This window comes from Pomacea canaliculata, linkage group LG1 (assembly GCF_003073045.1).
Source record: "Pomacea canaliculata isolate SZHN2017 linkage group LG1, ASM307304v1, whole genome shotgun sequence".
Classification (NCBI taxonomy): domain Eukaryota; kingdom Metazoa; phylum Mollusca; class Gastropoda; order Architaenioglossa; family Ampullariidae; genus Pomacea; species Pomacea canaliculata.
This window is the reverse complement of record NC_037590.1, coordinates 28,990,426-29,014,336: the sequence shown is the minus strand read 5'-3', so window position 1 is coordinate 29,014,336 and position 23,911 is coordinate 28,990,426. Positions and strand designations below refer to the sequence as shown.

The 23,911-nt window shown below is 44.7% G+C and overlaps 1 protein-coding gene across 1 annotated transcript; it reads left to right on the top strand.

Moving 5' to 3' along the window:
* The first annotated feature begins 1,221 nt into the window (after positions 1-1,221).
* Positions 1,222-23,911, top strand: LOC112565749 (EF-hand calcium-binding domain-containing protein 6-like). The gene is given in 19 exon segments (XM_025241478.1): positions 1,222-1,730; positions 2,670-3,365; positions 13,277-13,380; positions 13,880-13,955; positions 13,958-13,976; positions 14,177-14,431; positions 15,604-15,741; positions 16,243-16,289; positions 16,292-16,367; positions 16,774-17,017; positions 17,475-17,671; positions 17,874-17,984; positions 18,259-18,435; positions 18,604-18,826; positions 19,365-19,480; positions 19,918-20,161; positions 20,617-20,789; positions 21,852-22,023; positions 22,443-23,911. Coding segments are annotated over 18 exon segments (2,967 nt in total). The 5' UTR covers positions 1,222-1,730; positions 2,670-3,016; the 3' UTR covers positions 22,689-23,911.

The window sequence follows — 23,911 nt, the reverse complement described above, 5'->3', positions numbered from 1 at the left end:
GTATATTTTTGTTATGCATAAAAGAACCTAGAAACGTGTGTGGGTTTCATGGACACCAGTATGAGGAAGATGATAACAAGGGTAGGCTGTAACCACCTTGAGAGTTATTTGTGAGGACAACCTCTCTAGAAAGTCAACAGCACAGGATTAGGCTTGTATGCAACAAGTGCCATTTATTGGTTAGTGAGTGTAATCAATCACACGGTTGAATTCTTTTATGATTCATGATAAAAGAAATTCTAGTCTACCGATTTATATAATGCTTCTAAAGTCATTGTATACTATAACATCAAAGTAATGAAAAACTCATAAAACTATATCTTTACATGACTTTTTCTGCGTCCTTCCACATGCCCACTCCTACTTTAATTAAAAAAAAAAAACTACATTCCTTGTCTTTGTCTGCACAATGAAATGTGTAACAGTTATTTCTGTGGGGAAGCCCAGTGGTTAGAGCACTGACATCTTCATATTCGATACCCTCTTCGCACATCATATTCCTCTTTCCTGCCACCAAGAAAGTGAATTGACCCATTTGTTGCGTAGGTACCTGGCCTCTTAGAGTAGAAGGAAATGCAGCGAGGGAGAGGTGAAGAACACCCTAAAAAAAAAAAGTTTCCTTTGAGAAAAGTGCGGTCTCCAACACCCAACGACAGTTCACGGGACTACCTTCACCTGTTTTTCTGAGTTAAATTCTCAGGACAACCGAAAGGGGGTTTTGTGGTGGTGGGTGAATCGAGTGAGACCTATAACTGAATCGGTGACTGAAAGCCTCTGCTTGTCTCTTATGTCACACCTATCAAAGACAGTATCGGACGTTAAAATACCAAACGTTTTTTAAAAAAAATATATTCTGCGGTTTAACTGACTGGTGTGTACTGTCTACAAGGAGATCTGGTAGAGGGGGTGGTCGGCAGACTTGCCAATGGCGGTCATCGCCAGAACCATGAGACACAAAATCAAAGGAGCAATGAAAAATGTCTCACGAGCTCACGAGCAGGCTTCTAAGTTGTGACGCAGGCTTACTTTCGCCATCTGCCAGGCTTAATGAACCGAGAGCATACTTCTGGAAGACTTCATAAGTACAATGTAAATCGATCATGCGATATGTGCTCAGTCCAAGAGAATGGGTGACTGTACAACCTGAGACACCGGATGACGGATTGGCAAGCCATGACAAGTAGGGGTCGTAGTGTGTGGGGGCTGTGAGTACGTGAGAGAGAGAGAGGGTGGTGCGTGTGCTCACGCGCGTGCATGCCGGTATAAGTCGAAAATCATACTAGGAGAAGTTTCTCTGAGCAGGCGATATAAGCAGGGCGAAGTAACTCGATCGCCTGCTGATCGGTCGCCACAGTTAGCCACGGCTTGGGCTCAAGGAGACCTCCGAGCAGGCGTCGTCAATGGCAACTATTACCTGGCGCTAGTCTGGCTTCTGTGTGCCCCGCTCCATGGCGATCTCAGGGAAAGGTACTGGGGGCTCGCACCGCTACCACACTAGCGCAGGCCTCGCTGGCAAGGCTGGACACGCTGCCTGCTCCATCTGACAAGTGCGACGGCCAAAAGCTTACCTGAGCAGGTGCAAAGAAACACACGTGCCGTTATTCTGAGGGCATCGCGACAAGTGTTTGGTTAAGCCCCACGCAGGCTTTCCCCCCAGAGAGGACGGATATTTAAAAGCTTCACCGACGTTTAGTTTCTTTAATTGAAAGGTTTTATGCTCGCAGCTTAAGGTAAGCATATTAACTTCTTAGAAACACAAACTGTTAAAAACATTAGACAGCCCCCGTGCTCGAGCTCTCTCTGTGGATGCGAGGAAAGGTCAATGTTTCCAGTGTTAAAAAAAGTGTTCTTTCTTCGATAACACCTTAACAAAATGTAGTTAATTTATTTTAAATTAAAGTTACTTATCAGTTCCTATTTTAGTTGTTTGGGTACTACATCTAACGATATATAGAGACGAGAAAAAACAGCACAGATGTTCAAATGTGTTTCAGTCTGTGAATTTATTCGAGGAAACTTGGTTCGTTATATAGAACTGGGGATAGAAATGTATGGCTCTGTATAACATGTTCACAAAACTAATCAATCCTCTTAACTTTCTGGCCATGGAGGTTGTGGAAGTGTTGGAGGTTTTGTTAAAAGACTTAAAACAACTGTGTTATTCGGCAGAAATAAGTTTTGCATTATTATTTTTTTTTTTTTAATTCGTCTTTCCTGGTCACTGGTGTCTACCTGTAACGCAAATAAACATTGACATTTCTTGAACAGCGTGCATTTAGGAGAACTCATTTTTATTTTATGAGTTTATTCAAATATTTATTATTTTCGTGAAAGAAAACATGTTATCCAGACCAATACATTTATTTTGAAATTAACTGAATGACTTCCACTATTTCCAGAGAAAACGCGGAAAGTAGAATTTTCATATGATTATTCGAAAAAATATGTTGATGTTTCATTTCGCAACCCTATATTATTCCACTCCCTTTATTTCATCCTCCATTCCCCCCGGCACATGACACTGGCAGACTGCACTCGACCTCTAACTTTCTGACACTTGACACATCTTTTTGTCAGTGCGCTTGACTGCGCGCATGATGCACGTTATGTGTGCTTATTGGGTGTCTGGATGTGTGTGTTGCTTACCTGACCTATGTCTGACACTACAGGCAGCACGCCAGCAACTTGACGTCCGCGGGATCAGCATACCCAGGGTAGTTGTGTGACTCGTGGCTCCACCACCACCCCCGGCCTGTTGTCTTGCCACCTGTGAGCCACGCACCACCTTGTGTTTGCCTAACAACCTGACATCGTCCTGAATGCAGCGCACGTGAAGACTTCAGATGTCTTGGACGCAAGGTGGACATTAGCCAAGAGTGGGAACCAGCAGCTCCGCAAAAAAAAAAAAAAAAAAATTTCACTCCGCTTCTAAGACACTTTCTCCATTGGATACAAATCATTTCGCTCGCTGATACTTTGTCTCTCTGAGAAAGGTACAGGCTCGCGGACAGGCACAATGTCGCAGGTGGGTGTGTCGCGGCCAGTGAGCCACCAGCTGAAGCTGGGAGTTGCCTTGCCGGAAATCAAGCATCCTCTTTCACGTATGTCCAATCCCGAGAATATGGACGTCAGGGGCGTGTCGCGGTCAGGAGACCGACCTGCTTCTAATCCACCAGCACCCAGTGGACGGCCCCTGGCCAATGAGGTCGGCAGTCCGCTGCGAAAGAGCGTGAGCGCGACAGGGAGGGAGAGTCGTCTCAGGAGAGATGGAGTTGCTACAGCGGCCAGCGTTGTCATCGACAACATCCCTGAAGGAGTAGAGGTCAAGTATGGAGATCCGGGGACGACCAGACTTCCTGTCTTCGGTGAGTGGAATTCCTGGATAAACTCTTTTTTTTTCTGCTTGTTTATTTTTGTTTTCTGTCTCGCTTTTTTTTTTCATCGAGAGTTTGATCCGCGTTTGCTTTAGAACGTTTAGTATTGGTAATTATAGTGATTACTTTCAGAAAGGGTGAAAACACCTGCTGGCAACACCTTTAATTGCAAGACAAGATTTGATATCGTCTCTGTTTTGGGTTTGTTTATTGTTTGTCTCTGCCTTAGACTACACAAAACTTTCTGTTTATGAGAATGTGATTCTTTATGTTTTTGTTACGCGCGCGTGTATGTGTATGTGTGCACGCTCTTAATAGTAATTGAAAAACAGGGAAATGTAAACAACAACAAGAACAAAATTGACATACTTCTGAAAAGTAGTTGTTTGTAAAGTAACTTAATTTCAGTAAAATACTTAAAATAAACAGGGTTATGGGACTAGTTGTGGAGCTGCAGCGCAATTGTTGGCATGGATGCCGTCTACCGACGCCTTGTACAAACGCGACGTACACAACACGCCGGCTTCCATAGCACCTCGGGCTTACCAAGACACTCCAGCTGCTTTGCTGATATATATGTCGTTGTGTCTCCGCATTGTTCGTTCAGCCCGAACAAAGAAATGATCTTTGACAGAACAAGGCTCGCGTCGCCGTGTGGGGGCGGACTTGACTTTACCCACTCTCCCCCAACTCAACCCCCTCGACACTGCGGGGCTTCTCAACGGCTTCGCGTTGGTGATTATCAAAAGCCCCTGAAGGAGGGGGAAGGCAGAGAGGGAGGAAGAAGCGGGACGAAGCACTCTGCACGACTTCACGGACCAAGGGACTTTAATCTCGGTCCAACATTAGCGTCTTGACTTGTCAGAACGAAGACCTGGCGCCAGCGATTGTCTTGTCTTGTCTGACCCAAATAGGGAAGGACTTAGCGTCTGATAACATGGAAGTCTAGCTTGGAATTTCGTTGCATTAGGCACGTTCGAAACGCCCCGTTATCGAAAAGAATTTTGAAAACTGCTGAAGCGCACTGACCTCTCCAAGCATCCGTTCATAAAATACTTACTGGACCGTACGTCGTGCCGTTAAGGGTAATGTTTGGAACGTGTACGTGCCATGTTCGCTAAAATAATCCACAAGGGGATTAGCTGAAAAAGCAACACCCTGGCCTAACAGCCGCATTCATGCTGTTGTCTCATTGCTGGAGGACTTCGATAAGCGACAGCGCCTGAAGCAGTAGTGACAACTACAACTACAACCCCACTGCGCGGCAGCCTACCATACAGCCAAACCTGACATACAGCATATATGGCTAAAGGCAAGGGCAACTCGCCATAGCAACGTAACTGTCGAAAATCCTACAGTTTGTATGGTAGTCGACGACAGTCTACATTAACGAAATAATTGTCGAAACATTGGAGAGCTACCCATCTCTTTGTTTTTCTACATATATGATTTGCGTTGTAATAGATAAATAATATTGTGCATGTGAGTCCGCGCGTGAGTGTGTACGCACCATAGTGTGATTGTATAAGAGAGAAAATGAAGCGACGAGCAAAGTTAAGAGAACTAGAAGAAAAACAGAGAAAAAAAGGTACAAAATCAGTGATTTTTTTCCTTTCTTTTATTATTGGGGGCAGAGGCGTAGGGGGACACCTGCTGCACATTTTGCCCAGCACAGTATGTGCCCACACGTTGTAATATCTTTCCGTCATCGATTATCGTCAGTAACGGTACAGCCAGGAGGCAGGATTTTTACCTGCGACATTTCTTATCGCCCCTACAGCTCCAGACGCGAACCGTTAACCACTTCAACACCGTTGGACTATGGTGGCGCTGGAGTGCTGGCGGAGCGACGGAAGGTCGCTAAGGTGAGAGTTAACTGCTGCCTGCGCTGGGCAGCTAATAGCACTTGTCGAGTCTCGTGATGGCGGATTGACAGAAGGGGCGAGGAATCACGAGTAATCTGCACTTGCCAGAGAGGTTCATTATTGTGCTCACTGCGTGAGCTACAGCACTAGACGAGTGTCCTGACTCATCTTTGTTCATGATCTTGGCTGCAACTACAGAGTAAAGTCACGAACAAGGATTCCCCTCAACTTGCTGAGTTTTATGTCATGTGTGTGATTTTATGTGTGTGTGTGTCGTTTGTGAAACGATGTGCATACACACCACCACCACCACCTACAGAAGAGAGGGAGAGAGGGGGGGCTGTCCAAAAACTTCTTTTTCAATTTGTAAAGATCTTACCTGCATGGTTTGGCATTGAGATAAAAACAACCAGGGTATATCGCTGGGGTGGCTAAATAAACGCGACAGGCCTCCTTTCAACCCCGAGACTAAATCATACATTAAATAGCTGTGCACGTGTAAATTCACAGGTAAGACATGTCGTGAGCTTTGATTGATTAGGGTGCAAATGCCATTTCGGCCTGGATCTGACTTTACGACTGAGTTTCGGGAAAAACAATCCATGTTATTTACTTAGCGTACTTTTTGTCACAAATTTCACCACCAGAATTGGTGATAACAATCCATTAACCAACCACCATGTAATATTAAGTTGGGACCGCGATACAGCTAGAAATGAAAAATGGCGTGTACTTATAATACTTCTATGTTTAAAAAGATTTTATTCGTTTCAATCAGATCTTCCCTATTGTGTCAGACTGAACAGTAAATGACACAGCTTTACTGAGAAGCTGTAGTAAGTGGTTGTTGGGGAGGTTTCCTCGCTGGTCAGGGATAATCCTCAAGTTGAGGTTTTTGCTGATGACAGGGCTAAGTCTCACCCTGATGTTAACTTGCTGTATAGTGTCAGTTATTCCCCTCGCATTAACCTCCTCTCCACCTCCCATCAGAGAAGCACATTTCCCTATAGACGAAGCTTCGTGCCCCAGGGCGGAATCCGACCTTAGGGCAGACTGACTGCTGTTGGCTTTGCTTGTTTTGCCGAGTTCACCTTCCTAATCTCGATCGATCATCGGAAATAGGCGTGATTTGGGGGTGACTTGGGGAGGAGGGTTGATTACTTTGAGCATGTGGACTTGTATAGGTATTATCAGGGTTTACAACGGAGGTATAATGGCCGGGTAGGAGTGTAGGAAGACTTGGCGCATGAACAAAATCTTTTACTGCTTGTGTGCAGGTGGTGCGTGTTACACAGCAGCACGAGCACGAGGAGTGCAAAGGTGCATTGCGATTTAAGCATTGAGCATTCGAGCTCGTGACAATAATCTGCCTTTTATTGCTTTCACTATCCTGCACAGAGCTTTTTTTCACTGGCTGAATGCGACGATAAGCTGTTTTTTTTCCATTCGCACAATGGACGACATTGATGTCGACATGCAGAATTCTTGTTCTTCAACTATAACCCGGCCACGCGAAGGGGTAAAAAGATGTCCATGAAATCTGTAGCATTAGTCTGCTCGGTCGCTGACAGCGAGCATGCGTTGGTTCTACTCCATCTGCCAACATAATCCACCTAACTTCCTCCGCCTTTCTTTCTCTCTCTCTCTCTCACATTCACACACCCCTCAGCAGTCGCTAGGGAGCCAATGATCGAACAACCAATTTGAAAAAAAAAGTGTGTGGTCGACCTGAAAGGACACTTAAACACACCGCCGTACTTCGCAGTTAGAAGTATCGCACAGTAATACAATCGTTTGTGACAAGTTAATTCAGTGACCAAGTCGATCAATCAGCGGTGAGCCGCCCCTGTGCCCACCGAGTAATCGAAGCCGGTCGGCACAAAGCAACTAATAACCACGTCCCCGATGAACTGACGGGGTTAGGAGTCAATAACACGGGGGTGAAGCTGCCTCAGCTAGTGATGTCGGCAGGCAAATGAGGAAAATAAATCCTGGATTTATAGATTGCAAGGATCACACCGCTTTTCGGGGCGTCTAACACACTTGGGAATCATAGTCTTCGAGCAAATGAAGTTCCACGGAGAAACTGTAGGGTAATGGTGGGTGTGACTGCCTTCTTTGATGTACAGATTTTTTCCACGACCTTGGTATCGAATCGGAAAGTTCTCTGAATTGATGTACAATGCATGATTGTCTGTCTACAGGAGAGAGTGTCTGTCCCCGGTGTCTGACTTTCAACTGGGGGTTGTCTCTAGGAGTATCTGTCCGTTCAGTAGATGATGACGGTCCTCAGTGTCTGATCAATTTGTTTGGCGATGACTTTTTCATAGTATCTAACATTTCGATCTTGGTAAAAAAAACAGTATTAAAAAATACATAAGCTGAGAAATAAGGAAAGGTTCTAGAGAACGAAAAGAATGTGTTATTGGCATGTGGCTCTGTCTTCGCGAGATTGTCTTCGAAGGGCTTGTAGCTTGGGTGCGCCTTCTGGTTAATTATTTTGGCCACATGTGGCTGACAGCAAAAATGCCTATCTCACTAACAAACGACGTGTTTAAGGAATTTTTGTTCGTGTAGATATCAAGCACATCGAACTTTCACAGTGTGTCCTTCCTTCTGTGTCCTGGAGTCCACCACCTCTGAAGAGCTCAGCGAGCTTTTCGCGGCACGATCAGAGCGCGCTTATGATTTATGTCTGTCAGTTTGTTTGCCTTAGCATAAGGTGGGAGGGGGAGAAAACATTGTAAAATTTATAGCCACGTTTAACAGTACTTCTGATTGCCATCGAGTGACTCTGGAGTGCACACGGTTACTTTTGCCAGCAATGAAAATTAGCATTTGTGTAAAGAAGCATTGACTGCGCTTATGACGTCGGCCATCAAAGGAGCGGTCACGGGGACAAATTATTTAAGCTTAGAGGAGAAAGTGTTTGAAAATATTGTAATATTTTCGGACTTAAAAAATAACTGGCCATTATGGACAGCTTTCGTACGTGACTGTGGACACACTTATCTGTCGCCTTTCCCTGGATTTTTGGCAAAAAAAAATGTCTTCTTTAGAGTCTGTGAATCGATGTAAATGAACTTTTGTAAATGATTGTAAAAGTGAGGATAAAGGACAAACAAATCATAAGTTCTGATAAAACCCATTCATCCTGAAATACACGACCACTAAAATACAGCATGGACATACAAACGAATCAAAACCCGAATCCAACCCAAACAATTTCAGGAATGATACAGAGGGTTTTATTTTATGACACAGAACTTTATTTATCAAAATACTTTCACATGGTATAAAAAAAATGGCAAAAACGTAAATCGATTGATTAATCATATCAGAACAATCGCAAAAACCTTCTGTTGTACAGTCGCAAACCGCAAGTTGAGCCCTTTGTGCATCGTCTTAGTGAGTATCTAAGAGTGGACGCGTAACAGACTGTAAAAATCATTGGATCACAGCCCTAAGGTATCAAAACGTTCTGTACAGACGCCATCAGACGAGGGTGGACATGGTCAGCACCAGCCAGGAGACCACACGCCGTTGAAGTTTGACGGGTCAGAGGCCGGGTCGTGCGGGGGAAAGTTCGCGGGTACGCGAGTCTTCCAGTACTCGTCCAGGCGTTCGCGCATTTGCTTGTACTCGTCCGGATATTTGTCCTTCACGTCCACGTGCTCGGTAGGGTCAGCCTCGAGGTCATACAGCTGGTACTGCGTGTCAAGTTCGTCTTCGCTCAGTCCGGCACGCAGGATGTCGACCTCCCCAGGACTGATTTCCTCTGCGTCGAACGCATCGTAATCCTGCAGCGAGGGGAAGGGCCGACGCAGTGTCCCGATACAGCTCCCGGGGCTTCGTACCCTCGGCAACAAAACGAAGATTTTCGGACGTGAAGGATAAGCCGTTCGTGTTCCGAGAGGAAGGGCTTTGTCCTCGGCGCGATCCCGCTGCTATTCAGATTGATCTGGAAATCAATGTCGCTCCTAATGGCAAGGTTCTCCACGGCGTGCGGCGGATGCCGGAAGGAGAGAACTCCCTCTGACGGCTCGGCGGTGGATACCAGCCGCTGGGGTTGCCTGGGTCGCCCTGGATCAGCTTGAACCTGCCCTGGCGCAAGGCCGAGCTGTTGGACAGCTCGTCGATGTTGTAGACGAACTCAGCGCGGGCGCTGGGCATCAGCCCTTGTACCAAGTGCTTCCATTGGCTCACGCCATCCAGGCCAGTGACGGCATCTCCACCGGCCGCTTCTACCAACGTAGGTAACCAGTCCACGGCGTGAATCATCCCATCATACAGGTAGCCTGTCTTGTTCAGCAACATGGGGGCATGCAGGAATGCCGCCGCCCTCGTTCCACCCTCCCACAGTGTTCCTTTTGAGCCGCGCAGGGGCCAGTTGTTGGCTCCGTGGTTGATCGGGCCCCCGTTGTCTGTCGTGAAGAGCAGAAGGGTGTTGTTGAGCATCCCGCGGCTCTGCAGTGAGTCAGTGATGTTGCCGACAGCCTCGTCCAAGATGGCAATCATGCCACACTTGGCACGTCGGTTGCTGTCTGAATATGTGAACAGTACCTTCGGGAAAAAAACCCACAAGCAAACATAATAACTAATTGATTCAATCTATAAGAACATCGCATTTTTTATAGGCTGCTGTGTCAATCAATTATGCATAAAAAAGCATATTAAAATCACATTCATATACAGAAACAGGCTTCCGGTCATCACTAAAGAAACAGAAGTCTCAGCAGCCAGATGGACTTACGTAAGTCAAAGCTTACTTTGTGACGTAGTCGTGAGGGACCTGCAGCGGCCCGTGCACGGACTGGTATGGGAGGTAAACGAAGAGTGGCTCCGAGTCGTTCTGCTTCTCGATCAGGTCCTGCACGAACCTGGTCAGCAGGAAGGCCGAGTAAGTGCCGTTAGCAGCATAATACACCTGCAACACAGCCATTAGCAGCTTCACGTTATATTCTAAAGAACTCTTTCTTTTCCATTGTAGCCGAGTAGCAGTTCTGTTCGTGGTCTAAATCCATTCTAGGGCATTAAATAATATTCCTCTTTATGGTGTGAGCCCAGCTGTCTCTCAAGTCACACGAAAAACGCAGAGGGTGGAAATTGGAAGATTTCAAAACGAGAAACATTTCTTTCGTGTGCAAGTCATAATATCTTTCAGAAGACCACTTACTTTGGGCATAGCCCTACTTCCCTCACGATACAAGAGATTCTTGCATACTCTGCTACTACTAGCAAGACACAACACAATTTTGCGTATCCTACTATCTTAAGGACACAACAGACCTCGGCATACCCCACTACACTCACAACACAACAGACCCTGGCATACCCTGTTACCCTGGTAACAGAGTAGGCGACTCACGTCTTCGTTCAGTCGGAAGTCGTAGCCCTTGCGGTGTCCGATGTGAGTGTAGTAGTCCTCCACAGCGTTGTAGAAGCCCATGAAGGAATCAAAGCCCCTGTAGGTTGGCGTGTACTTCCAGTTGCAGAAGCCCAGGTGCCACTTGCCGGCCATGTGGGTGCTGTAACCAGGCGCTTCAGGCGCTGAGGCAGGGTGTCGATATTCGCCGGCATGTACGCCTGCTGCGTGGCCCTCAGGCTCTGTGATTGTTACAAAAAGGTATTTTGAATATGCTGCTATCTTGTGGAAGACCAACATGAGAAGCTGCTCTAGTGTTTTAACCTGACTTACTAACAAACATAAAGTGCATTGTTCACCGGTTCATGAAAGGCGTTCGTGATGCTTAACTCATGTTACAGACAAATATGAAATGTCTTATAATGCATGTTCACCGTGGTGAAGACTTAACAGAGGTATATCCTTAATATTGGGATTAACTCTGGGATTAAATAAAAACAACAAAACACGAGCATGACATGCATCAGTAGCGTTACCTCGTGCTGAAGGCCAATGTGGAAGGGGTAGTAGCCAGACATGAAGGCGCCCCTAGTGGGGGAGCACACAGGCTGTACGTAGGACTGGTTGAGGACCACACCGTCTGACGACAGCTTCTGCAGCACGGGAGAGTGGATCGTCGGGTCTCGCCAGCTGAAATCGTTCCAGCCCAGGTCGTCTGCGACGATGAGGAAGATGTGAGGTCTGTTGGTAGAAGCCAGGTGAGGAGTGCATGCACACACCCAGCAGAGTAGTCCAGCGAGTGGCCATCGCCTCTAGTGCTTTCATCTCGACAGCGAATAATGTTCTTTCTTGTGGATCTCAGGAGGATGAATCCACGCTGCAACCTAAAGCCTCTGAAGAGAGATTTCTATGGAAAAGAAATAAAAACTCTGGAAAGATCCTCCGACAAAGTGAAGGCGTTATTACCTTTGGAGTAACACAAACGTCTTTGTCCCTTGACCACTACAGCTCATATGACTGGTCTCACTTAGTTCCGAGTATTTTTAAAGCAGTGAACACCAGCTGGTGTGACTCAAGCAGGGATGACATTACCACAGCTGACTGATGTCCGTGGCGATCAAACATAGACTATAGATCGGTCTGTCACGAGGGAGGAGGGACTAGTCTTGCATGCATCACTGACCTGGTCTACTAATAGCTAAATGATGATGTCATGAGACCTTGTCAAGATTGCTAGCAGCGATAAACAATTTCCGAGGGTCACCTTTTCTGCAATAGCATTCAGGATAACTTATTCAGAAAAAGACAGGGTTAGGGTTAGGGTTAGGTTCTTTCTAGAGAAAAATCATCAAAGAAGTGCACCGAGTTAAAGCGAAACTAAGAATAAAGGAAAATAACTCGACGTTAACAGTTTGATTGCAGACCTACCTTTTCAGATATGGCTGGTGTTTGAACACTGTCCTCTGTCCTCAGGGGCTAAGAAAGAAATGTTATCAGGACATTGGTAATCACGTGATCGTGATATCATCATGCAGCAGTGGATGCTCATTGATTATTGACAGGTGAGGACCGAGGTGTGACTCGTCTGCTTGATGACGAATTGCTTACCTGTACGCGTCTCGATCACTCGATATTCTCGAGCTTATCCGCCAGGAGTGAAAAGAAGTAAACGCGGGTTTCTCTCGCCCTGCTTGTAAACATTCAGAACTTACTCTCAGCTCAAACGGTTCCCAGTCACGCGACAACAAATACTGAACAGGAAATGTTTGTGAATCACATGACCATAAGGGCGAGCGTACCTTGTGTCAGTTTTGGTTGCGTTGTCCTCAGTAGCTACACATGGATCTCTAGTCATGCACATGACCTGAACTCTTGAGAAAAAGGTCACTCAGAAAGTAGAGGTTGGTGTTGTAGATATAATAAAAAGACGGAGGTAATCGAATTGTGATTGTATACCTGTAAAAGCTGTGCATGTCGTGCCGAAAAACTAGTTTGCTTGTCAGTAAACAAAAAGATGTAAATGCCAGCGACATGCTTACAAACACATTCAAGCTCAGGTTCTCTGTGTCGCTCTATTTTACGCCTGCGCAGTGACTCTGCTGCACAGAGGCCGTTGTGAATAAAGGATCGCTCCTCCGTGGGCGTAGTCAGGAGTGAAGTAGATGAATAGGGAAGACGGAAACACCGAAATCGAGGAGACAGACATTTAACATCCTTAATTCTATTTCCACACTGACCCACCAGCTCCCCACTCAACCACACTCGCACACACACACTTGCCTAGATACTTGAAAACTCTGAGTTATACACATCTGCTAAAGTGTGCACTGATTACGAACACATGCACTGAAATGTGCGGTACGTAAGAGAGAGATGAAGGGGTAAGAGAGAACGGGAATGTTCGTCGGGTACGTGTGAGAAGTATGTTTAAAATATACTCGAACTATTTGTTAATCGTTCTTCATGCTATTTTCACGTGCTTTGCTTAAATTAACTCTCTGTAGTTCCAAGTCAATGGCCAACATGTGGTGCATTATTATGAGCAACACGTGCGTGTCACCTCGTGTTAATCTATGTAAACTATTTTTAGATAAGAAACCCCCCCCCTTTTTTTTTTTTTTGCCTGATGACCTATGTGCACTGTAGGGAATACCAGAGATGTTGTGTTGCAGGAAGTCGGGCTGGCATCACGGACAGGGACAACCAGCAGGTGGCCAGTAGAGCCTCCTCACGTCTTTCTCGGGCATCCACACAGGCTCGCCTCGAGATTGATGAGGTTCGTCATACTCTGTGTGTGTGTGTGCATGCGTGCTGTGTGTGCGTATTCGTGTCTGTCCGCATCCTCCGTGTGATTGTCGTCAGGGTCGCTGATCAGTGAGATGTTGAAGACAAAAGACGAGAGGATAAGAAACATTCCACCCGTTTAAATAGTTGACGCACAGTTTCTGTTACAAAATAAGGCGTTGGGAATCGCGTAGTATGTTAGCATCATCTTAAATTCTCATTTCCTTGAGAACTTTCGTTCAAATAGCATTAGAAAATATTCAATATTTTCGAGCAGAGTATTATCTAAATTATTGCCTAACTGATTCATGTTATACTTCACTTATTGTTTGTGTATCATTGAGGAAGTAATGTGAATTGTTGGTGTATTTTATAGTGTTGTGCTTTATATCGTACTCACAAAAGGTTTACAAATGACATGAGCTTATTTGATTATATATCAACTTGCTTCTGTGTATCTGTTGTTGTTTTTTTTCTTCCGGTCCCTGTAGCTGGAGGCTTTGCTGAAAGAAAAGCTGAAGAGCAGCTACTACGAGGTCCGTAAGCGCTTCAAAGACAACGATCCGAGGGCCGCGGTAATGTCAGCAGGTGATCTTACCTTTTGCCAAATGCTTGAAAGTGAATCTCTCAAAAACATCCTTGTGTTCCCCCTAACCCACAAACTCTGATTGTCCTGTTTGAACCAAGGGATGAATGCTTACTTTCATAGAGTACCTTTGACCGCTATCAGAAAACTTCCCAAAGCTCGCCAAACAGTTTTTCATCGTCTAAGACCAACTTTGTGGCAGGGAGGCGTTCGTGCGAATCCTGGTCACCATCCTGGGCCGTCAGATCTCGCAGACCCAGAGCGTCAAGCTGATGGAGCGGCTGGGCTTCCACGAGCGCGCTGTCATCTCCTTCACCGACTTCTTCGCCTACTTCCGCGAGGCGCCGGAGTCCAGCTACCCGAGGTGGATGGATCCCGTGCAACGCCACAACCAGGACCGAATCCTCATGACGTCGGGCCAAGTTCACGCCATCTTGCGGGAGAAGGCCAGGCAGAGGTGGACTTTAATAACAAAGTTAAAACAATACTGAGTGCGGGAGAGAAAGGATAAAAAGAGAGCGAACACTTGAGAAAGAAATACAGACGAAGAGAACAACAAAATGAAAAGACTTGATTCATGCAAATAAAAGGGACTCTGTATGTCTTCAAGCAATCTGTTGCACAAGTACTCCCATGTACACCTACACTCACCCATAGGTGCTTACCTGTTAGTTGTCCTTCAAGCCCAGGTGCTTAATCGTTTTGTATAATATCTATTTTCACGACATTAAAAGTAAGTTTACATAACAAAAAGGCAACAAAGCAAACCCTTAAATAATTCAGAACTGTGCAGCATATCAACAGAGCGAAATCCTCCGCTATATTTCACAAAGAAGGGTCCAGTTGTATAGATCTCTATGGCCACGAACTTGTGACATCTCAGCCTTTCTTAAAGATTAACCGTGAAAGAGAAGCACCAGCTATCGGAAACAGGTTTAGGAGTTTTTAACCAAGCAGACATTCCTTTAGAACATTTTCCAGCCGCATCAAAGCGAAGATTAAAAGCGACGATCGCAAGGTGATAGGGTGCAGCGAGGCGGCTGCGATGGGGATTAATATCGAGCACCTTGTCACGGCGCGATATTCTCTAAAGAGCGATGGGAGGCCAGGTGTCGTCTGCTGTGATCAAAGCGGGACACCGACCTTACGGTGTAACCTCACGGGTGTCCTATGTCTGAATACCTGCAACCCTTTGTGCAGGAAAGTGCTTCAGTGCAGTTTTCACTTTGATGTGGAGCCTAAGTGAAAGGGAACCAGCGTGCAGGCTTTGAATTTCGTTATTTGAGCGTCAAGGGATATTGCATTCTGCTCATCGAGGCATGGAAGGCGGGTGGGGGAAAGGGGAAAACAACGAGGACCTTGGAATGTATTGTTTTTGTTCTGTTTTTATTAATGCCCAGAATGTCCACTCTCCATATAGCTCCCCCCCCCCTTCAGGTAATAGCATACGTTAGGGCGAGGGATGAAGGTGATTGGAAGCATACGTGCACGCAACTCGTGTGTGGCACAGATACACGTACAGAGAGAAAGGAGATGGGTGGAAGTATTTAATGTTAGCCAAACCTCTAGTTGCTGTTGCTGCTGATGGTGTAGTATATTGCTTACAATATTTGTTTCATTTTAACCCAGATTCCTGGACTTGGCAGACATGTTCCCGCAGATGAACCCCGGAGGGTCAGGACGCATAATGAAGTCTGAATTCCACCAAATGCTGCAGCGCTCCAGATTCTACATGGACGATGCAGAATTTGAGAGGCTGTGGGCAAGGTATTAATGGATGTGGCTGACCACGGGTGTGGGCGATGTACTGATGGCTGTGTGCAAGGGAAGAGGGGAACATTAGATGAGGGCAAAGTACTAAATTACTGATGAGTCGTATTGAGGGCGGTGAACACAGGATGAGGACAAAGTATTAAAGACAAAGTTCTGTCAGCCTACTCGTGCGCACTAGGTTGCGAACTAGACTCGTTAGGCAACAGAGTGTGATCATTGTAAAGGAGTCTAAACATTTGTAGAATGTATTTGCTGGATACTGGAAGTCAGTTATACAAACTGTTAAGAACGTTTATGAACACTTAATCGATCCATTCACATTGCGCTGTTCAACGGTTCTAGATTCCCCCCTCATCCCCCCAAAAAAGACTCTTACCTTGCTTTACGTGTGAATCCCCATACCGCAGTTTTTTTTTCGAGCCGAATGATTGTAAAAGGATTGTGTTTAAGAATGACAATGCTACGTGGAAAACTAATTTTATTTACTTTGTTCAGATACGACCCGGCCAACGAAGGCATCATTGACGGCAAGAAGTTCCTGTCTGCCTGGGAATAGAATGGCGCAGCGCCGGCAAAACGAGAAGCTCTCCCGTAGCTCAGCCCGAAGCCACCACCGGTATGTTTATCTACAGCGATATGGAAACAAAAATATACCTGTTTCCAGACGGCTACATTTCATATGGGCAGTGAATCAATAATTCTAAAGTATCCATGAACTGAATTTTTACTTCTGGAGTCAAAGTTGAAGGATGTGGCTAGTGATATCTGCACATAATAACAAAAGATCTCATTTGCTACAGACTTTGCTGGAACCTTTCCATTATGAAGTAGAAGCAAGCAAGAACAAAATATGCTATGGTTTATGATGTTGAGGATTATTGTTTAAAAATGCTTAGCAAAAGTGAAACCTGAAGTACGATCTGATATAAAGCCAATTACTATTCTCGGAATTGTCCTTAACAAAGTCATGTGACAGCAAAGCTTTGTGCAAGTCGGTTACTTCCTACTGAGAATAAAATTAATCAGTGTGGTAGAGAAAGTTCGAGAAAGTCATTTCTTCTGGTAACATAAGATTGTGCGCTCTGAGTTTGGGCCAATCGCATCCCTGTTTGCAGAAGGGACGGAGCGCGTGCATCGGACTCCACGACGAAAAGAAATAGAGCGCAAACAGCAGCTGGACGTGGAACGATGGCTTAAAGACAAGTTCCGAGAGGGTTTCTACAGCATGCGCAAGAAGTTCGAGGAGAAAGACACAGAAAAGAACGGCATAGTAAGTATAGACAGACAAAGATTCAGTCAGTTTTATCCTGGCACAGAGAGAATTGCATAATAATTAAGTACAGGCAGACAGCTACACATCCAGTCTGTATTACCATGCAGCAGTGGTAGCATCAACGTTTCACTCTGACAGTTTTTTTTCAAATTACAGGATGATGATGCATGATGATATAGAGAAAATGTCTATGACAGATTTTTTTAGAGAAAGATCAGCTAACAATGAGCTTAATCTCCTTTTCTAGGGAATTCTTTTCTAAGAACATTTTACTTGGTCGATTTTGACGAACCTTCTGTTTGACCGTCATCTTGAAATGATCTTAATGCATTTCACAGTGTCTTACAAGATTCACTTTTAACTTTCAAACAATCGTTCCAGGACATTCTTAGAAGGTGTTCTATTACAGTCAGCAGTAAGTGACACTCCTTTATTCTCCTCCGCTTTGTTGTAGGTGAACTTCGACGATTTCCTGGAGGTCCTACGAGAGTTCGGACTCAGTCTGGAGAAACCTTTGCTGTGGGCGTTTCTCTCTCGCTGCTCAGTGAAGGCCATGGGCAAGGGGGTGCCTTATCGCGAGTTTCTTCATCGCTTTCAGGACCGCAGCGAGGCAGGAATGGTTCACAACGTTCTCACTGATGTCAAACATCGGTGAGCTATGTCCCTTTACTAACAAAAAGAAATCGTGGGCTCCAACATTAATGGAGCGATGATCTTATTTTATTATAATATTTTTAATCTTTAAACGAGACGTCTCCACTTTTGTTACATTGTCCTTGTTGACTTTGGGATTTTTAGGGAAAAGTAATGTTTGGAATTTAGTTTATACCGGTGATTTTGTTTTGGTGTGTAGGTTCAACAACCGTCCAGGCAGCCCCGGGGCCGGGTCAACGATCAGTGCAGTTGAGGCCCAGATGGTCAACATGTTCCAGCGAGACTTCCTGGCCCTGCTTGCAATGTTCAAGTGAGATGACCTTGCCAGTTCACAGTAGAACACTTTCGGGATAGGCAATAGGTATTATAGTCGATGATGTTCAGGTGTTTTCTCTGGAGCAAACGGGAGAGGGGCGCTGAGAGGCAGACTCCATCTTTGTACGTGTTCTTATATTCTTGGTTTCATGACTAAGACTGTAGAAAATGTGTTGGGATTAATTTATCTCTTGATTTCAGGATTGCTGTCCCGATCTTCTGTCTTCAGTTTCACTGTCATCATTCTCATGTCTTGTCATGATAGTCAGTAAGATCGACCGCCTCGGGACGGACACAATTAGTCAGGAGGAATTCCGCGCCGCCATGGAGAGCCGTTTCAACCTGGAACTGACAAACGAGCAGTTTGAGGCTTTCCTCGATCGCGTGCCTCTAGACGACGAGGGCAACGTTCAGTATGCTCGCTTCATGCAGCAGTTCGACACCAGGTCTGTGCACGTTGACATCATTTCGTAAAATTTGTCTTCTTTCCTGATGTTTGATAATGCACATGCTGGGGTTCTTGCTCTATCGAATCTTGCTCTTAAGTTTTGACTTCTAAGCGATGAAGTCGATCTTGTTTTAAAAAAAACTCACACATTTCTCCTGCACAATAGAGGACAAGCACCCAGTCTGTTCGCCGCCAGACCCGATCGTGCTGAAGTCGAGAATGGGGTACCTGCTAAGGACAGTGTGCAGGCAAAAGAAAACAAGCCAGAAGATAAAACCATTACCGCTGCTGCGGACGAGCAAGATGCAGTAGTCCTTTCCAGTTTCCAAGTTCCGGATGCACAGGACGAAACTTCGCAACGTCACCGCTCGACCCAGGAGCTCTTCAAGGTAGGAAACACGTTAACGTGTTATCTTTATTAAAACGTTACGTGAATGGCACTTGTATATAAGCGATTTTTTTGAGGTTGCTTTCCCCTTGCCACTGGTTCATACACCACTGCATCTTGAAAACAAAGTGGCACACTGTTTAAGAGAGTAAAAGAGAGCTTACTCTGCCTGGTCTCTGCCTGTCAGCGCGTAAGAAGGGTTACGTCCCCTGAATATTATCCTCGTCTGTTGGTCCATCCGAGTCGAACATGCATACTTTCTAACGGCTTTTTTGCTTACATTTCGAAGACTACCAGTTAACATGTAAAATATTCCCCATTTCCCCTATGATTTGTGATTTTTATCTGTCAGTACAAATGATATTTGCAAAGTGCCGTAACCCACAATTGATCCCTATTAATATTTCAAAAGGACTTCATAGACGCGGACAATTCTTTTAATAACCCAATGGATTTCGCTGTTTGAAAAGATTTAAGACAAACTACCAAAAAAAAACCGTTTGTTTTCATCTCCATTATTGCGTTTTGTCCATTTGTAGCTGATTAAGGATTTGCTGAACAAACGTTTTCAAGACGTGGAGCGGACTTTCTATGACCTTGATGAATTTAACACTCGCCGCCTGACCCAGGAGATGATGTACCAACTGTTGAGAAAGTAAGCATCACTGCGTTGTGTGAAGCCGTAAGCTGAGTTTAAATTTTCTTAACAGGTTAATTTAAGTTTAAATTTTTACACTTTAAAATATAGCATAAGCCGCGATTACTGCGCATTTCTTTGATCTGACAAAAACTCTGTGTGTGTGTGTGTTGGTGTGTGTGTGTAAAATAAAGACAACACTGAAGATTTAGATTTACGTTCCTTACCACTTTCTGTATATCTTCCTTTGTGTTATCCATCTTCAACACTGGCTAAGACTGAAAAATATGTTAACGACTCTTCTGATGGGTGTTGTTGATGTCTAACGCACAATAAACACGTATGTCGACTAGGATATTGTTGTTGTTGTTGTTGTTGCAATTCTTTCTGTATCTGCGAAGAAAGAAAAAATCGCGCCATTCACTAGAACTAAAGTCAATCACGCTATTCTCCAGGTTCGACATCAAGCCGGAAATCTCTCGTGGTGAGATCCGGGACTTGTGGCGCACCTTTATCACCAACACTGATCGCACCCTGGAGTACCTGCAGTTTATCCGCCACTTCGGTTTCTCTCTGCGCTCCGCAACTTTCCCCAACGCCAAGATCAACCCCCCGCGGCGCGGCGACGCCGACTTTATGATGCGGTCACGCAAACTGAACTGCGACAGCGACATGCTGCACGACAGTCTTCGTGCTAAGGTGAGAACCAGTGGCTGCATTTGGACTGGAATTTGGCAGTTCCTGGTGGAACATCGCTCTGAAAATGACACCATCCTGATCGCATTTTGACCATTTTTGACTATATCCTGTTGCTTATGTCATTCAAGAGAGGGGTTATAGTGTGTTTTGTAAACAGCTGGCGGTCGTGTCCAAAAGTAGAACGGGATAAGCTTAAGTTCTGGATAGGAGTCATTAAAAGTCACTTAGACCTAAAGGTTAAGATTAAGGCATCCTTGTACCTATATAAAGACACAGACACCAGGCAGATAGAACAATGTTAATGTAGACTTTATTCCAGTTTAATTTTAAAAGATTTGAAATGGCGTAACATTAACAAACGGGACCACTCAAATTTTAGCCCATAGCCTTAAAACAGTCCGTACAGTGAGATGACCTAAAATGTACGGTTGGGCTTATGCATGTCTGTCCACCAGATCGACTTTCTGTGGGACGAGCTCCGCAGAGAGTTCCAGGCCATGGACCCGTACCACACGGGCTGCGTTTCCCGGGAGGAATTCCGCGATGTGCTTATTGAACTGTGCGTCAACCTCAGTGACACGGAACTCGAGTCCCTGATCACGAAGTTCGACACAGGTAGAGATGACAGGTGAGTTACAATACAGTAAAACCGATGTGTGAAGTCTCATGAACGGAAAGATGATCCGCTTATAGACTGAGAATTACTATTTTGCATTGAATTAAAATCAATCACTTTGAAAGGAAAAAAACTTAGCACGCTTGTAAACTACCTTCTCTTCTTGATGTACGTGGTGATTAAATCGGCGCATGTTCTATGTAGGTGTGGCTTTCCAGTGCAAAGCCATTTGTGCGCCGAAACTGTCAACAGGTAGCTGCTCCTCCTAATAACCCCAGCGCGCACTGAGTGCGTGTAGAGACACGAAACTGGGGGAGTGAAGGACAGAGACTGAGTTGTTTTGAAGAAAAAACGAGGCAAAGGTGCAAAGACAGAGCCGGTGCTAGGCTATGTTGCACCCCAAGAGAAAGACAATTGCAGCGCCCACCCCTACCCTCTTCCTTCCCCTACCCCGCCAAAAAAAATCAAGCAATTATACCACACTCTACAATTGACTGAGATATTGTGGACATCAAATTGAGGCTTAAAATCTCACTTCTTTCGCTTTTTGCTGTGTAAAGAGAATTATTACTTCTTTTCGATGTAATAAAGTAAATCTTTGAGGTTCCCTCAGTGCTTGCGCCCTATATAACTAAGGGGGAGTAAACCGAGGTACCCGGAGAAAACCCAGACTGTTAATCCTGAGACAAGCTCGATATCTAGACCCCGCGGACTCTACTTCATGTTTAACCCCAGGGCATCTTTGTCATCCTTTTACACCATCTGCGGCGTCTGGACATCGCTTATAACTTTGTAAACATGATTCTTTTCTTTGAATTCCCCACTTTGCCCAAGGGCAACGACATATCCTCACCTCATGACTACGACCCCAAGTGTTGAAGGTGGTCTGCTCGCTTTTTACTGCAGAATAATTGCAAGCACATTGACAGTAGAAAGTGCAATGTACATATCAAGGGGAAAGTTGATATTTTCTTACCGTCCTTAAAAAGGAAAATGATATGTAAACTGAATGTTCGCCTGTTGCTTGGCCATTTTGCTAACATTAGAAACGTTGATTTGACCAATTCCACACAGAGTTTCCTATGTGGAGTTTCTGCGGCCGTTCGCTCTACGGAGACAAACATGGCGACACGGCAACAACATGCTGGCGCTGCTGCAACACCCGCTGCCGGAACTCCCCTTCGCAGACATCGTGGACCCCCCGCAGAAAGGTCTCAATGGTATCACAGCCAAACTACGACAAAAGGTACACAGAAAGAAAATAAAGACAACACTGAAAAAACAGACAGGCTGACCAGACAGACAGCAAAGAGAGAGAGGATGTGCGTTGGGGAGAGAGGTGTAAATGTTTAACAACAAAAAAAAGTGGGAAGCTCTTTCGCTGCTTAAACCAAAGCGTAAAGATATCATTCAAAACAGCCATAGGAATCTTCTCTAATCAGAAAGCTAAAATGTTGCTGCTGTGTCTCTGGAAAGAGGAGTGGGGTGGGGAAAAGGATAGGTGCAGATCTCAAGCATAGGACTGTCACATCATAACTATGGCGTGAACTGTTTTATCTTAAGAGTGTAAGAAAAATTTCAGAAAACTTTCAAAGTTCTGTCATAATATAATTTTGAGGATGTAAAAGCAAATCTGAATCATTTTGGACATTTCGTTCCCTTCAGCTTTCGGGAGACTGGAAAAATATCCGACGAGCTTTCCGGAAACTGGATGTCAACGGAAATGGATACCTGTCACTTCAAGAATTCCGAGCGGTGCTACGACTGGCCAATGTTGAGCTAGATGAGGACGAGGTGTACCATGTGATGACAGAGTTTGACAAAGACCTTTCGGGAAAAATCTTTTACGAGAAATTCATCGACGAAACGCTGAAGCCGGAGAGTCGGAGGAGTGCCAAGAAACCTGCATAAAGTCAGCACTGCAAAGTGAGTGGTACACCGGTACAACCTGGACTGACGTTCTGTTGCTGACATCTGTGCGCAGTATTAATTTTGTGTTTTGCCCTCTAGATGGTTGATTTTGAGAGCTTTTACCTCGAAGAAAATTTGCAAACAGTTGCATTATTCAGACACATCAGTGTCAATATTCTCTCTCAACATTGCAACAAAGCTGCTGAGTACTACTTACTATCTTTGATTACAGGCCGATGGGGGCTAGAGGGTGGAGGTGGGGAAGCATCTTTCATGTGTTATGTGTGCAGGCCTGGACTTCTATGGCTAGTACTCCAAGCTTGCGCTCCGCTTCTAATCTCTGTTCGTGTACTTACGTGTACAGTTGGAGGGAAGTTTAATTATTGTACAGAAGAACTGTTTAATGAATACAATCTGTACAGCTGCTAGAGCCCACTTTTCCACTAGTTTTAAAATAATCCCTTTCATTATAACAGTATTACCTACAAAATCAAAATACAGAAAATATTTTTTAAATCCTTCATCGGTGAAATCTTGCAATTTCAATGAAACAGAATGTTTAGCATTGGTTCCTCACATCGTTGAATGTTTCACGTTTTTTTTAATGTATTGCTTCATAACATTGATTTCATTTGAAGGAAGCAAAAATAGACTGGATTTTTAAAAGGCGACTTAACAAGAAAGGGGGTTTAATTCATAAGTCATCTCATCATCTCAAATCTTACCCTTTCCAGTCACAGTTATATTTAATATCACGATTGTCTCTGAAAGTTAAGTATAACACAAAATCTTGACTACAGCTTGATGAGAGAGTAAGATCTGCTTCGACCCACAAACTGAGTACATAGCTTGCTGTCTAACTTGCTCTCTTCCTTCACTAGACTGTCTATACAAAAGTCTGCACTTGTGCCTTCTTTTCTCCTGAGGTTAACTTGTAAAGTCGCAGTACCACACGACTGCCTTAATATGTCACCTTTTGTCATTCGCTCGATGGTTTGGGTTCCTTTGACTATACTGTGATATTTTTTTCAAAATCATGTGTGATGTGAATTGTGATATTCTATTGCTGTAGCACAGGTTTGCTGTTTCTGGAAATGTATATTATTGTTGTCTAAATCATTTCCCATTTTAATGTTTTTAGAAGATTTTCTGAATGTTTTTCATGTTCATATGTGAATATGCATTGTAGAGGTGTGCGTGTGCTGAAATAAAATGTTGTTGTG